The sequence below is a fragment of the Leuciscus leuciscus genome, assembly GCF_965113295.1.
Source record: "Leuciscus leuciscus genome assembly, chromosome: 23".
Classification (NCBI taxonomy): domain Eukaryota; kingdom Metazoa; phylum Chordata; class Actinopteri; order Cypriniformes; family Leuciscidae; genus Leuciscus; species Leuciscus leuciscus.
Window position 1 is genome coordinate 8,703,520 of NC_138747.1, and position 14,802 is coordinate 8,718,321.

At 38.4% G+C, this 14,802-nt stretch overlaps 1 protein-coding gene across 3 annotated transcripts in view; it reads right to left on the reverse strand.

Moving 5' to 3' along the window:
* The window catches only part of diaph3 (diaphanous-related formin 3), a 330,760-nt gene that overhangs the window by 247,136 nt on the left and 68,822 nt on the right, over positions 1 to 14,802 (reverse strand). For all 3 annotated transcript variants that reach the window (XM_082156057.1, XM_082156058.1, XM_082156056.1), the window contains one exon: positions 4,557 to 4,687. In XM_082156057.1, the coding sequence (XP_082012183.1) occupies positions 4,557 to 4,687 (131 nt within the window). The remainder of the gene's footprint in view (positions 1 to 4,556; positions 4,688 to 14,802) is intronic.

The following is a 14,802-nucleotide window of genomic DNA, read 5'->3' on the forward strand; positions in this document are numbered from 1 at the left end:
CCAGTCGCGTCAAATGACAGCACTGAATAACGCATTTCTATGTAAAAAATGCATCTAAAGATAGTGGAGGAAAAGGAGTGAGCTGTTGCGGGATAGGTACTGTACGTGATCCAAGCTGCCCAGAACATGAGAATTCTTTATTTTAAGCTTCAAGCTAATGCATTAGGGGTGATTTGACAGATGTGTGTGCCGTTTAATGTGTGATATGTTTCATCAGGGCAAAACTTTCATTTTACAGTTATATCCTTAACCATTTTGCATGAAGGCTCATCCTGACAGCCTGCGTTAAACTTCAAACTTTACTGAATGAGTGCCAGCACGCAGATGCACATCAAACAGACGGGACGCGAAAAGAAAACAATTAAAATTCAGAGCAAAAAAAAAAAGAAAACATTGATGAAATATCTGTTGTTGGACATTAAATTTAGGTTTAAAACTCCACATGTAATTCAAGAATTTTATGAGAGTGGTAACAGTAAAGGGATAACAGCGTGTAATTGCATAAATGTAAGACATTTCTTACATTTACAGGATAAAGAGATGACAGTCAAGTCAAGTCACATTTATTTATATAGCGCTTTTTACAATGCAGATTGTTTCAAAGCAGCTTTACAGATTATTATAGGAAAATAATGCAACAAAGTTTGTTTCCAGAAGAAAAGTGTGTCACAGTCCAGCTTAAGTAAGTTCAGTGATGTTTCATTTTGACAGTAACAGGTGTGTGTTCCTGCAGAACATTCCTCTTATCTGTTACCACAGAGTTTGTGTTTTTGTTTATTATCTTTATTATTATTATTCATTTTTAATCTAGGGAGTTAAACAAAAAATATTTACAATTTTGTGGGGGGGAAAAGGTTGAAATCTTCAGCACACCTTAAATCACCTTGCAATGCAATTATTCACATTTCCCCCCCAAATAACTGTATTACTGACAAATGCTTTGATAATAAATAGACTTAACGTACAGAAATTACAATGTGCAGTTTTATTTTAAGTTCACAGGGCTCCAGACTAACATTTGAGGGCAGCAGTTCTACAGAAAGTATTTGGTAGCACTGTGGGATGACAAAGCACTGAGCTTAATTTGAAGTGTATAGATAAAGTTAACTTTAATATCATTCATAATGTCTTAATACTAATTCAAAAGCAAAAGAAGTGACAAAATAGCTATTAGGGAGTGAAAATAGCCAATAAGCGTCCTCTGCAGCTGTTTACAATGGTAATTTAATCTCTTTTTTTTTTTTGAAAAAAAACTTTTCCTACTTCTGAAACTTTTAGTTTTATAAATAGGGACAATCTTTAAAGGATGAACAAAAATGTTTTGGTCAACACATTAAAAATAACATTTAAATATGATATTATAGTTTTGAAGTGCTGGAAAAAGATGTGTAGGCTACTGTTATAACCATAGTATACCATAGTTACAGTTAGTGTTACTACATTAAATCCATGGTGAATGTTGCTGATCTGTGGACCTATAAACTTCTATAACTTGTTCGTTCATGGCACGATGTTTCTCCTGGTTTCCACGTCAGCGCTGTTTGATCTGATATGGTTTATAACAGAGAATTCTGCGTCGAATCTGAATGTTTCTCACTGGATCTCGCATCGGATGTTATTAATTCTGTCGCGAACACAACGGATTTCTTCACTGGATCTCCACGATGTAACGGTGTCGCGTGATCGAGATCCGCCCGCGACTGGCGAGAGAAGCTCTGCGCTGTCTATTATTGGTTCGAACTATTAAACAGTCCATGAAGCAGAAATGACATTAACATGTCACGGCATACTCTATGCTTGAGGCTGAGATTGTGTCTAACTAGCGTAGTGCGTTTAAACTGCGAAGTGCCTGCACTGTCTGCAAACTTCGTGTTCCCCAAAGTTCTGGGGTAGCAACTGCAACATGCGCAGTTCATTGAGTTCGTCTCCTTACAGTACCTCAACCAGCTGAATTCTCTCAGCCAGTCTTCCCGAAAATGGTGGGTTCGGGCCTTTATCACCTCACAAACCTCCGACTCTGAATCATCATCCGACTGTGTCTGTGACATTGATATTTGTCTCCGTTTCCTTCCCACAGACGTTTACGCGCGCTCGATTATCTCTAGGACCCTCCCCCCTCCACACATTAGCCAGTTACAGTGGCCATTCCCTATTCTTCTCACACTCTTCATCACTGGCCTGCCACACATTCCGGATTCACTGACGCGCCCCTTTCACGTTTAAAGTGTAAAAAAAAAAAAAAAAAGGTGGGGCAAATTTACTGGTCACACATGTGCGACTGGATGTAAAATTCAGTCGCACACTCTCAAATTTTGGTCGCAGTCTGGAGCCCTGCAATGGCAACAAGTTTAACACCATTGTCATTGGCCAATGCCAATATGGTCACCAATCTATTGTGCATACCTTGCCCAAAATTAACAATAAGAAGCATCAATGCATCTTAGAATGGAGTAGTTTTCTCAGACTCTAAGACATACATGGTAAAATAACTTCCAATGTGGGCCAATATCAGCCTTGACTGCATGTGAATATCAACATCCAGACGTTCCAACAGGGAATTGCAGAGAGGGACCTGTGGGAATCCTAGTTATAATAAAATACTATATGTCCGTTTTCATTAGGGAATGTCATGGCCTTCTCTCTCTTGCTTCTTATTGAAAAGCAGGGAAGATAGAAGATCACAGTAATGAGTCTACATAGATCAGTCATGTTAAAAGAATTACTCTTCCCTCCCTAATGTGAAATACTCATCAAGGTCCTCCCAACCTAAATCTTAATGAGAGAGAAAAAAAAAATACCATGTCAAAATGTTGTGCATTTCCACACTGTTGAGCATTTGCAAATTTGCTTTTTAGCAATAAATCAACATTTACTACAGTCTTTGCTTCCTCACACTTATCTTGTTTTATTCATCCCACAACAGTGACCTATAAGAACAAAACACTGCAGGCTTTCATCAGCATAGCTGAATAAAACGGCTTTGTGTCATACTCTAGTCAGACAATGCCAAAAATACAAATTAAAAAAAGATTGAATTGTTTGGAGAAGTTTTAACCTTGCGGAGGAACAAATGAAAAGGTGCCAGGTGTGAGTAATGTTCGGGCTAGACTCCTCACGCAAGGTCGGACATTGCTCTCCGATTGTGGATCATTCCACCAGCGACGTTCACGGCCATAACAAACAGCTGCATGTGCCAGAACGACGTTCAGGGTGCTAATAGAAATCATGACATTTCATGAATTATGCCAATAAAGAATGCAGCACTGATGAAAACAGTTTAACACCGACTCTCCTGCTCGAACATGCTCTCGTCTTTCTCTCTCTTCTCCATCATCACAGATGAGGTTTATTTTTCCATCCATAGTCTTTGAAATTGGACACACTGCTTAGTGCAGTCTGTCAATTTAACTTTAACTGCCTGTAATAACTTTATCTGCACGCACACACTGGGGTCTCTATCCCACTAATCTATTGGATTTTTTTGTTATCGGAATTAGGAAAATGTTTCAGATGAAAAGGACACTGAACAAAAATTAGTGTCCTCAAGCAACGCACTCATGGTGCTTCTAGGGTCACGTTCTCAGATGAATTAGACCATGTCTTGTTATGAGTCTGTGCTCAGAATAGAAAGCAAGTGATTCTGGTCCCCCAAGCATTCCATAGCTAAAAAAATAAAAACCATCATTTTGCCTAGTCACTTAGGCCTATTTGAAATGTGTAGGCTCTAATGTATTCTTACTCTTTTTTTGAAAGATCAATTTCTTTAAAAATTATAAAAGCCACAATAAAGCAAAAAAAATTATACAAAATTGATATGTGTGTCTCTCCAAGGACAACAGAATGACATCAACAGTAACAACATCATGAGAATAAAATATGCATTTCCTCTCCTATCTACCGTATTCTCCTCTACACTTCCAACCATCGCCTGCAGCATTGCGTCTCTCTGTGTAAACTGCATTTAAAACTATGCTGTTAAAATAGAGTCGTTTTAATGGTCACCAAAAAAAAGAAAAAAGGGAAAGCGTATTCAAAAAACTATTCACAAATTGTTTATCATCTTCACCCTCCTGGAGAGGCCTCTCTGTCATGTTTGCAGTACAAATGCAGGCAAACAGCAGGAGAGCTCGTCGCAAAAGGCATCAAACAATTAAGAAGTAGGAGGGAAAACCTGGGGCGACTTGGCAATCGGTAATAGTAATACATATTAATAAATATGAAATCACAGCACTCCGCTGAGTTACACACCGTCGGGCAAATGTCAGAGGTCAGATGTGGTAGGTGGCCAGGCTGAATAGTTCAATGTGTGTGTTTGAGTATTCAGTAGGCTGCGATATCAAGCTGGCTTGTCAAGTTTGAGATGTAAGAAAGCTTTTACGAATGCCTTCCAGTGGAAAAGTGTTTGTGCAACCTGAGCAGGTTTCTACAAAAGACACAGCAGCAAAAATATCCTGCTAAATTACATGTCAGAGAGAAAGAGGAAAACTTTGATCCAAGAAAACTTGACTAACATTATATATTAAAATAAATGCTACAAAACTCCTTTACGCGAGTACCTGACTGGGTTGCTGGTGAGTGACACTCTGAGGGAGTCCAGACAGGCAAACAGTCTCTCATCGGTGGCGCCACCTTTCAGCTCAATCAGAAACTCCTGAGGAGAGATTTGACTGCTGCTCCTCAAACTACCCTGTCAGAGAACAATGGAGAGAAAATACTATTAGATGGTCACAAACATTGAAACACTGTTTTGTAGATTTCAGTTTTTCCCTATTCAAGTAGACTGGAGCTCTACTTGCATGATTGGAAATTGCTGCCTGGGGCAGTACCTAGAGGGCTGCAGAGTGGACTTGCCTTAAAATAAGATTACATTATGTTTTTTTACAAATGTAAAGGCTCAACTTGTGGTTTGAAAAAAAATCACAATGAATGAACAACAAATTCCTTAATTCGTATGCTCTGAAAAGAAAATATTTTTTCCGACTTAGTCTGAAAATTAGATTTATTATAATTTGTAGGCTATTGAATATTGATCATCATCTTCAAACTTCTTTTATTAGTTTGAAAGGCTTTTACTTTTTGGAGAAGCCAGCAAATAAACATGCCAAAAAGTGTGGCTGTCGCTTGCCAAATTTGAGATTAAGAGCTCCTAGAATTGACAAACAAAAATGCACAAAGATTTCTGCCTATTCAATTACTGACTTAACAAAACTGCAATTACTAGAATTAGTTGGCAAAACTTGTACTAAAACAAATATTGCACATTGCAAAATGAACATTATTATTCTAACGTTTTATTTGTGTATTAAACAATGTGGAAAAAAGAAAAAAGGAAAACGAGGAAAAGGATAATGAAAAGTAGTAGAAAAAAGGAGGAAGAGAAGTAGAAGGAGAAAAGGGAGGAAAAGGAGGAAAGGGAGGAAAAGGAGGAAAGGGAGGAAAAGGAGGAAAGGGAGGAAAAGGAGGAGGAATGGGAGCAAAAGGAGGAGGAAAAGGAGAAGGAAAAGAAAGGAAAAGGAGAATAAGAAAGATAAGGAGGAAAAGGAGGAATGACAACAACAAACAACAGGAAGAAAAACAAGAACAAAAATGTGTAAACCTCCACACCTCCCAATGTCGTATAAATCCTGTGACATAGATCTAACAGAGACAATAATAATTTTTTCTTCTATTTTTGTCATTGTTTGTAGTTCTTGAAGACACTGCATGTTAATGAGGAAAATAATTATGTGTGATTTATCTTTATGATTTTTTTTTTCTGAACATGCATGCCTTTGCTTGCTTCCACATATTTAGACATTTTTCAAGTAATCTTGCACACAATGAGTGGGTGACAGACTGGTTTTGAATACTCATTTGCAAAGTCACAGTTTCGGTTCATATGTCACCAGTAGTGGTGCACGGTTAGATACATTTAAGGCCAAAATGATACTGATATTTCAAACTTAAGGTCAATCACAAAGAAGCACTTTAGGATATTTCACATGCATTAAGGCTTATAGGAACACTATAGAAGTCAAACTAGTAAAAACCATGCAGCATCACACACGTCACAAATGCATTAAAAAACGAGAAATGCAAATACTAGCTTCAAAACAGATAGTTATTGTCTATGATTGCTCTTGAGGGTATGTTTAGGTTAGTAAAGCAAATCACTAAGAATGAAGTAGTTTAGGGGGAGGGGACGCTCAACACTGAAACAGCAGGATAAACTGTCACTCATTTTCAAGTACAGTCAAGATTTAAATTTCCATCTTTCTTTTAGTGTGCTTTCAGACTAGGTTTGATTATCTGGTCTGAACCAGAGTTCAATTGCATTCGACAGCGTTCACATAACCCAAACAAACCAAACTCAAACGTCAATCAAACCCAGGTGCGCACCAAAAGTGCTAGTGTGAAAGCACCCTTAGTCAATGAACTCTTCTGGGCTGCCATTTAGCCATTCAAGATAATTACCGTAATTACCTATACATTCATACTACTCACAATTCAATTGAATTTAATACTTACATTTCAAATGTGTTGTTAGAAATGACCAGCAGAGTTTGGTTATTTACAGGAGACGTTTCACCTCTAGTGTATGTTGGGCGGTGGGGTTTGTGTTCAGCTACCATTATGTAAGATCTCTACCTCTCTCTGCCTCTCTCTGCCTCTCTCTACCTCTCTCTACCTCTCTCTACCTCTCTCTACCTCTCTCTACCTCTCTCTACCTCTCTCTACCTCTCTCTACCTCTCTCTACCTCTCTCTACCTCTAACCAGGAATTGTTGATTCTTGTAGCCAGGACACAAACATTGCCAGTGGGAGACAGACACGGTCAGCAGCAGCAGGTCATTACACCACAGGATCAGCCCTCCTTACCCTACCCATGATGCATTGGGCCTGTGGGCTGCTGGCCTGACTGTCCCATCCGCAGGAGACGGAGGTCTTTATCACCACATACAAGAGATACGGCTGCTTCCAGTGAAAGACTCTCCGCCCATACCTTGTTCTCTTTCTTTACTATCCTGTCCTTCCTTTATAGTTCTCCCTTTATCATCATGGTGACTGCTTTTTGTAACTTGAGGAAAGCAAACATTGTCTTTTTTGCTTCCTTTCCACTCAATAGCTAAATCTTCAGCAAATCCCAGGCAAAATATCAACCCCACACAACATATTTGGGATTTTAAAAGAGATTCTGGCTGTTTGTGTTTAGAAGAAAAAAAAGAGAGAGAGACAAAGGAAAATCGTTTCGTTTATCTCTACAGAACCATCTTGTCTGGGCTACTTCACATAATGAGAGTTTCCTTGAAAACCTGGATTTTAAATGTGTTCTGCATAGTTTATCCCGTTACTCCCGTCCCGATAATAAAAAATAAATAACACAAAAAATCTCAGACAACAAAAGATAAAAGTGTCGGATAAGGGCGATGCTCATTCAGGATCAAGCCTGCTCTTTGAAACCTGCATTATCCAAACAAATCTTTACACATGAATATGGCTCGCAGCAACAACATCAAACAAAGAAAGTTTCACATTAAGCAGCCAAGTCATGATCTCACAGCAGAAGCTCCAATCACCTGGTGGCGTCTTCTGTCAGGAATCACAGGAGCGAAGGTAAACATCCTAGAGCATGCCCTGGGTCACGGATCGACCTGTCTGCTTAGTGCTGAACCCTCCGAGCCTGACAACAGGCCAATTAGATCAACTCTGCACAGGTTATGACATTAATAAACCATGAAGCCAAGTTTCCTTAGGTAATTGTAGCTATCACTCCCCTTAAGGTACTGCAAACCTGATTCTCATTAGTTAGTGGTGTCATTTAGCGGACAGTTTCATACAAAGTGACTTACAGTAGACTAATTGAGGAGACAGTCCCAGTGAAGCAACCAGGGTTAAGTGTCATGCTCAAGGGCAAAATAGTGATCGACGTAACATCAACAATTCCTAGGTCCCTAGTGGGGCAGCAAACCAGCATCCTGTGCGCTAACAAGCTAAGATCTGAAAGTATTAAGCTTGCGCTTTCCTACTCTCAATCACATTTCATAGTCGTCTAGATCAGGGATTTTCAATCTTTAAGGCCGGTACACACAAAGAAAGAAAGAAAGAAAGAAAGAAAGAAAGAAAGAAAGAAAGAAAGAAAGAAAGAAAGAAAGAAAGAAAGAAAGAAAGAAAGAAAGAAAGAAAGAAAGAAAGAAAGAAAGAAAGAAAGAAAGAAAGAAAGAAAGAAAGAAAGAAAGAAAGAAAGAAAGAAAGAAAGAAAGAAAGAAAGAAAGAAAGAAAGAAAGAAAGAAAGAAAGAAAGAAAGAAAGAAAGAAAGAAAGAAAGAAAGAAAGAAAGAAAGAAAGAAAGAAAGAAAGAAAGAAAGAAAGAAAGAAAGAAAGAAAGAAAGAAAGAAAGAAAGAAAGAAAGAAAGAAAGAAAGAAAGAAAGAAAGAAAGAAAGAGAAAGAAAGAAAGAAAAGAAAGAAAGAAAGAAAGAAAGAAAGAAAGAAAGAAAGAAAGAAAGAAAGAAAGAAAGAAAGAAAGAAAGAAAGAAAGAAAGAAAGAAAGAAAGAAAGAAAGAAAGAAAGAAAGAAAGAAAGAAAGAAAGAAAGGAAGGAAGGAAGGAAGGAAGGAAGGAAGGAAGGAAGGAAGGAAGGAAGGAAGGAAGGAAGGAAGGAAGGAAGGAAGGAAGGAAGGAAGGAAGGAAGGAAGGAAGGAAGGAAGGAAGGAAGGAAGGAAGGAAGGAAGGAAGGAAGGAAGGAAGGAAGGAAGGAAGGAAGGAAGGAAGGAAGGAAGGAAGGAAGGAAGGAAGGAAGGAAGGAAAGAAAGAAAGCCCTGTGTCTAGTCTGTTCTGGTATGCATTGGTTTGGCTTGCATGAGATATCATTATATATTCTGAACCGTTAAATAGAAGATATTAATGTTCTGCCATTTGAGCATGAATAGACTGAACTTGAAAACTTTGTTAGATGATTTGTTTGTTCTAATAAAATGATTTTGGCAAGCTCAAGCCATCCTCTGCTTTTCCTGTCTGCTCTGTCCTCTGCAATATTGTCTATAATTACATGCAAGTGGAAAAAAGCAGCGCATAAGCAAATGTCAGACATGCTTAGGGAATTGATCATCCATTTAAAGGACAGGTCACAAATGCCTCTAAAATGCCAGAGCCTCTCCCATCCAATCAGGGTGGAGAGCATCTGAGGGCATAAAAAAGCATCATCAAAATGTCCCATCAACCTCTTCAACTTCCTGTGGTTGTGATAATTAACAGTGTGGTATGGTCAAATGTCACAACACGGAGTTTGAGCCCAAAAAAAAGAGTCTCGGAATTGACGATGCCTTATCTACCACTGATCCACAGATGATGATGGGGATGATGGTGATAACGAAGGATATTTGGATATTTTTGGTAGAAGAAAAAAAACAGTTCTAAACTCAAGTGCCAATTTCTAAGAAATGTAATTGGTGGTGTCATGTCGATTTCATATATTCAAAAATAAATGAAATAATACTATACAAATTAAAATAATAAAAAATAAATGTTGCATATATTTTGAATACACTTGAGTGTACATATCCTAATCATTACTTGCAAACAAGTTTTCAAAAATATTTTTTGTACACCCATGCACAGTTTATATATTTGTTAAGATAACAAACAAATTAAAAATTACTTTGACTTGGAAAAAAATTATAAATATTAATAATAATAATAATTTAAAACAGAACTGCTTAACTGCATTTTCCCCAAGAATAAAAAAGAAAAAGAAAAGTTAATCACTAAAGATTCTAAAAGCTTTTGTTTTTATCTTTGACCAAGAATCACATCACTGACCCCTGTGTCTAATAGCAATCTCAACATGTGAGAACTGTGAGTTTTTCCACAACAAGGGAATGCACAGTTCCCCAGAATGTGGTGAAAAGGGCCAGTCCTCAAGGATGTCAGTGTGTGCATGAGTTCTTGCTGCGTGCTGCACATTTGATTTCACTGCTCGAGTCCTATGGGAGCTCATTTAATGTATCAGGTGTTGAGCTTTTTGTGGAGCAAATATCTGGGACATGCCCCCACCTTCCTTACTGCCATATTCTTTAACTGAAAAAAAAAAAACATCCTAAACTGTCCTAAAAAAAAGAAATAAGATAAACTGTGTCTCTGGAAGTGTCAAGATCGCCAATTAATAACAAAGATTCTTTATTTAATTTAAATAGCTCAGTATCTCTCTCTATCCCTAAGAGCAGAAAATAAAAAGAAATCTAGAGTGTGCGTGTGGCAGGCACGCGCCAAGGCGGTCAGTCCCCGGGAAACATGGCCGTCTGCCCAGGTCTTCTCCTGCATGTCGTTTCTGGGCAAGTTTTTCCCCTGGTTCACGTTATGATTCATAATGAGCCAAATCATCATTACCCATCGAACCCTGAGATGCATAAATCATACACGCACACACACTGAAAGCGGCCCAGCAAAACCCTTTAATGATTGTACTAATCTTACACCAGAGGAGCGTAGACTTTGGCCTCTTCACAGTTTAACTCTGGAAGCATCATTCACAACTTTTCTCTATAATAACAAAAAAATATTTTGAAGAATTGTCTGCACATAGTGTCCAAAGCAATACTGGACCTCACTAAATTTCTTTGTATGGATAAAACACAAAAAGTACAACTTATTTTTCTTGTGTTTAACAGAAGAAAGAATAACAACATATGGTTGAGTAAATGATCATAGAATTTTCATTTGTAGGTAACTATCCTTTAGGGAAGAAGTCTAGGCCAGATTTTATCTAAAGGTGTAGACTAGATGCTATATTTCATTCTACTGCCATGCGATTATACAAATCATTACAATGAAAAATGTCAAAGTAGTTTACTGACTCGATGAGACTGCACATCTTTGAGACCTTTAAGGGTTTTAAAGCTGCAATCTGGATTTTGATGACATTTATTTTGGACTAATTTCAAATTGACTTCACGATTCCACTTTGAGCAAACTGGTTGTGAAGCCCCTGTCTCTGGCAGTACACAAGTTTCTATGATTTTTAAATAAAGTGCTTAGCCCCAGGCTTTTCTAGAAGGTACTAGCATATAATGTGGTTTTCTCTCTTTAAACCGCACCTCAGCACAAACTCAGAAAAATATATATCCAACCCTTTCATCTGTGAAGTTTAATATGTGTCTCTTTCAAAATAAACTTCCAACTTCCTTGGGTTATTCTGCACGGTATTAGTCTCCCAGATGAATTGCTAAGGAATATGTTTGCCCTGAGCATCAGTTGGCCTGCTAGTGGACAAGCCACCGGGGAGCACTTCAACACTGACTCCCAATTACAGACTGGGAATGAATGTCCACATCCTGATATCAAAGCAGAGGGCCACTTTGGTTGGAGAGAAAACAAGATCTAAGAGCTCGGAAGAGAATGTGCGCATAGGGCCTTTAATGACTAAGGATTTCAGGGTGGTGTTGTACCGAGACACAATGTACTCGAGCCCCATTGTCCATTCCCCGTTTCCGTTCATACTCTCTCCTTCCCTCCTAATGATTCATCATATTTGCTGGTGCGAGTGGGAGGTCTGCACTGTCTAAACAGTATCTTACATTATTGAGATACAAACCACGCAGGAACTTCTCCATTTAGTGCCTTTAGAGATGGCATTAAGCAAAGAGCGGAAAGAGAGGAGCGCCGATACAGCCCTCTTCATCAACACAAAGGCTAACCTTAATGCATAATGCAAATGAGCACGGCAGCAATGGCTTGGCTCTCCTTTCAGCGCTCTGATATAATTAAGAGCTCTGGGGCCTGACTATTTGGGCCCGAGAGAGGACTTTTTTCCTCACTTCTTGTTCTTTTTCCTTCTCTCTCTTCATCCCACTTTCTAACATACTGAACGTGTGTATTAAATCACCATCTTGTAGAGGTACTTATGGTTGCCCCAACAGAGTTAAAGTAGCTTTTATCATATCAAATCGGAGAATTATTCTGTGATCTATATTTAATTAGACGCGCTGACTCTTTGTGAACGGAACAACAGTCCCATTAGTCTCCAAATTTCCATTTCCAAAATAGAATCAGACACTGCTGACCTTCACTTGTACGGGCAGAAGAAAGAAAAGAGACACTAAACAAGAACACAGATGAGTATCTGTAACAACACTCGAGAGTCATTTGCTTTTCATAAGATAAACTGATGGCATATCTAATGGCATGGCAAAAAAAAGAAAAAAAAGAGAGAGAGATCAAGGCAATGACAAAAAAAAAAAAAAAATACACAACATGAAATTATATTAAAAAAATAAAATAAAATTAAAATCACTTTAAACTTCAACTTTTCAAGTTTCAAAAAGAAAATTAAATATAATTGTGATTCAGCTCCTTTGACTTAAAAAACAATACGGCGCTGTCATCCAGCTGAGGTGATGGACCAGAGGGAACATGTTTTATTATGAGAAAGAGTCTGAGCCCAGTGGAGACTTCAGTCAAAGTCTGCAATTGTATGGTGCCAAAAACAGAGACGTTTTGACAAGATACAGCCCATAAAGCTCGTCTCCCATTATGTCCTCAAGCAACTCTATCAAAAGACAATTTTTCACAACACAAAGACTACAGTAGTGTACTTCACTTGCCTAGCAATATATCAAGGGTCCAGGCCACACAAATGGCCTCATGTGACAGTTCACGCACACAGAATTTGCACTAATTTCAGTGCCTTTCATTCATTTTGTCAATTTTTTCATTCATTTACTGCCCCTTGTTTATTTAGTAAATAGCTTGGTTAGTTTAATCATGCTGTCAGTTACCATGAAAAATAAAATAATCAATTCAACAAATAAATTAAATACAAACATCCTTTTCCTCCTTAAACAGTGTAGAAAATGAGTCTACAGATTAAAAAAAAATAAGGAAAAAACACATAAGACCAGAACTCTGGTCATCTACCAGATTCTGATCCACAACACGAGTTTCTGCAGCTCACAGACAGCTGACACAGCATGCAGAATGTGAGGAGAGATGCATGGAGAAGCATGACATGGCCTGGGGTCTGTTGGTGGGTCTCGTATCAGCCCTGACTCAAAGCACACTACGGGAGAGAAGCTTGCCTCTATCCAAAGTTGATAAAACAGAGTTAAACAAAGTGACAGCAGCAGAAAGCCTATAACGTGCAAGGTGGAGACTGTGCATCCGTTTTCTGACTGAAGGAACTGCAAATATACACACACTCCGGCTGGGCTTGTTGTGCAGCTCTCCAGTGCCATCTAGGGGTTACAAAAAATGTAAGAGGGAAATACTACTGATGAGTGGGACATTAAAACTAAAAGGAGATGGTTAGCAGACTTTAGCAAAAAGTTGACTACATCAGACACATTCACTTAAATAGCATTCATATACCACAGACTGACTTAAGCGGTTTTGGGAGTACTTTACTAAATCAAAAAAATATGGAATTTAGAAACAGGCATGTTGAAATATAAGTAATCACAGTCACAGGAGTCTATTGCACAAAGTTACTGATCTTTCTCCAAATGTCCATTAAGCCTGACTAGTATTCAAATAATTTCAGACAACAATAATCAACTGTTTCCATACAGAGGTTTTGCAAATAAATAAGCTATACTGCCCCTCAGTGGTCATCGAATAAGCCAGATCAAGCAATCAGCCAATCAATCAATCAAAATACAATGAACTACAAGCAATATCACAAGAACCGTACAGTACAAATACAGTATTGTTCCGAATAAAAGAATTGTTCCGCTCCGGGGAGGTTGGCACGCGGGTGTCTCGGTGCATGGCCATGGGTAAGAAATGAGGGGCCTCGCTGGTGGATATGTTCAGCTCTTTGGAGATATCCAGTGCCTTTAGATGGATGATGGCTCTGGTTATAGGCAGCTCCTCGTTGTTGTTTTTTTTGTTTTTTTTGTTGTTTTTGTTTTTTGGTGCGTGCTGGCGTACTTGCCTGTCGATTTCTTCGACGCGTTCACCTTTAAGACTTAAGAAAAGTTGCTAAAAGTAACTTTAAGAAAGTTACTATTTTTATAATGCATCTGTGCCCTTTTTTAATTAATTGCCTCAGTTCACATTTATTGCAATTCCATGAAAAAGAGTGACAACTACACATTTTCAAAATATCACTTTTTGCACAGAAAAAATTTAAGTCAAACAAATATGGAATGACATGAATGTGAAAAAAAAAAGCAATTTTTATTTCAGGGTGCACAATTCTTTTAATAAAAGTAACCGTTTCACTCCATCTATTTACCGATGTGATGCTGAGACCAGCGTGATGTTATATAGCCTTTATTGTAAACAGTTACAGTTGAGAGCAATTAGTAGGCGTTTAGCATTCTTTGTTTGCTGTGTATAATCGTTGACGGGCAGGCATTTGTTTTACTCTGCTAATAATCGATCTGTTTAACAATCAATCAATCATTTTAATTGTGGTTTCAGCAGCGCCTGAAACCTGGAAACTGAGGTGCCATTAGAAAAAAGGTTTGATCGATGGAGGGTTGCAGGCATGGCATTCCACCCCACCACCGAACTGATGACCTGAAAGTGAGGGCAAAATATAGCAAGCACCCACCAAATGAATGTGAATTTTGTCTTATCCAGATGCTGATAATTACACAGCTCTCAAGAATGCTGTACATATTCAAACACGCACACCAGACGAAGGAACCACTTTCCAATCTACGCCTACATCCGTCAAAATCCAATTTATAAAGTGAGTGTAGGAAAGTCAGGCTTGATGTTTCTCAGAGTCTGCAGTACATCTATACAGGGGCATCAAAACTGACAAACAAAAAACACTCCCCTACCCCTCAAAAAAGCCTGACAGTTTCCCAGTGCATACACAGATG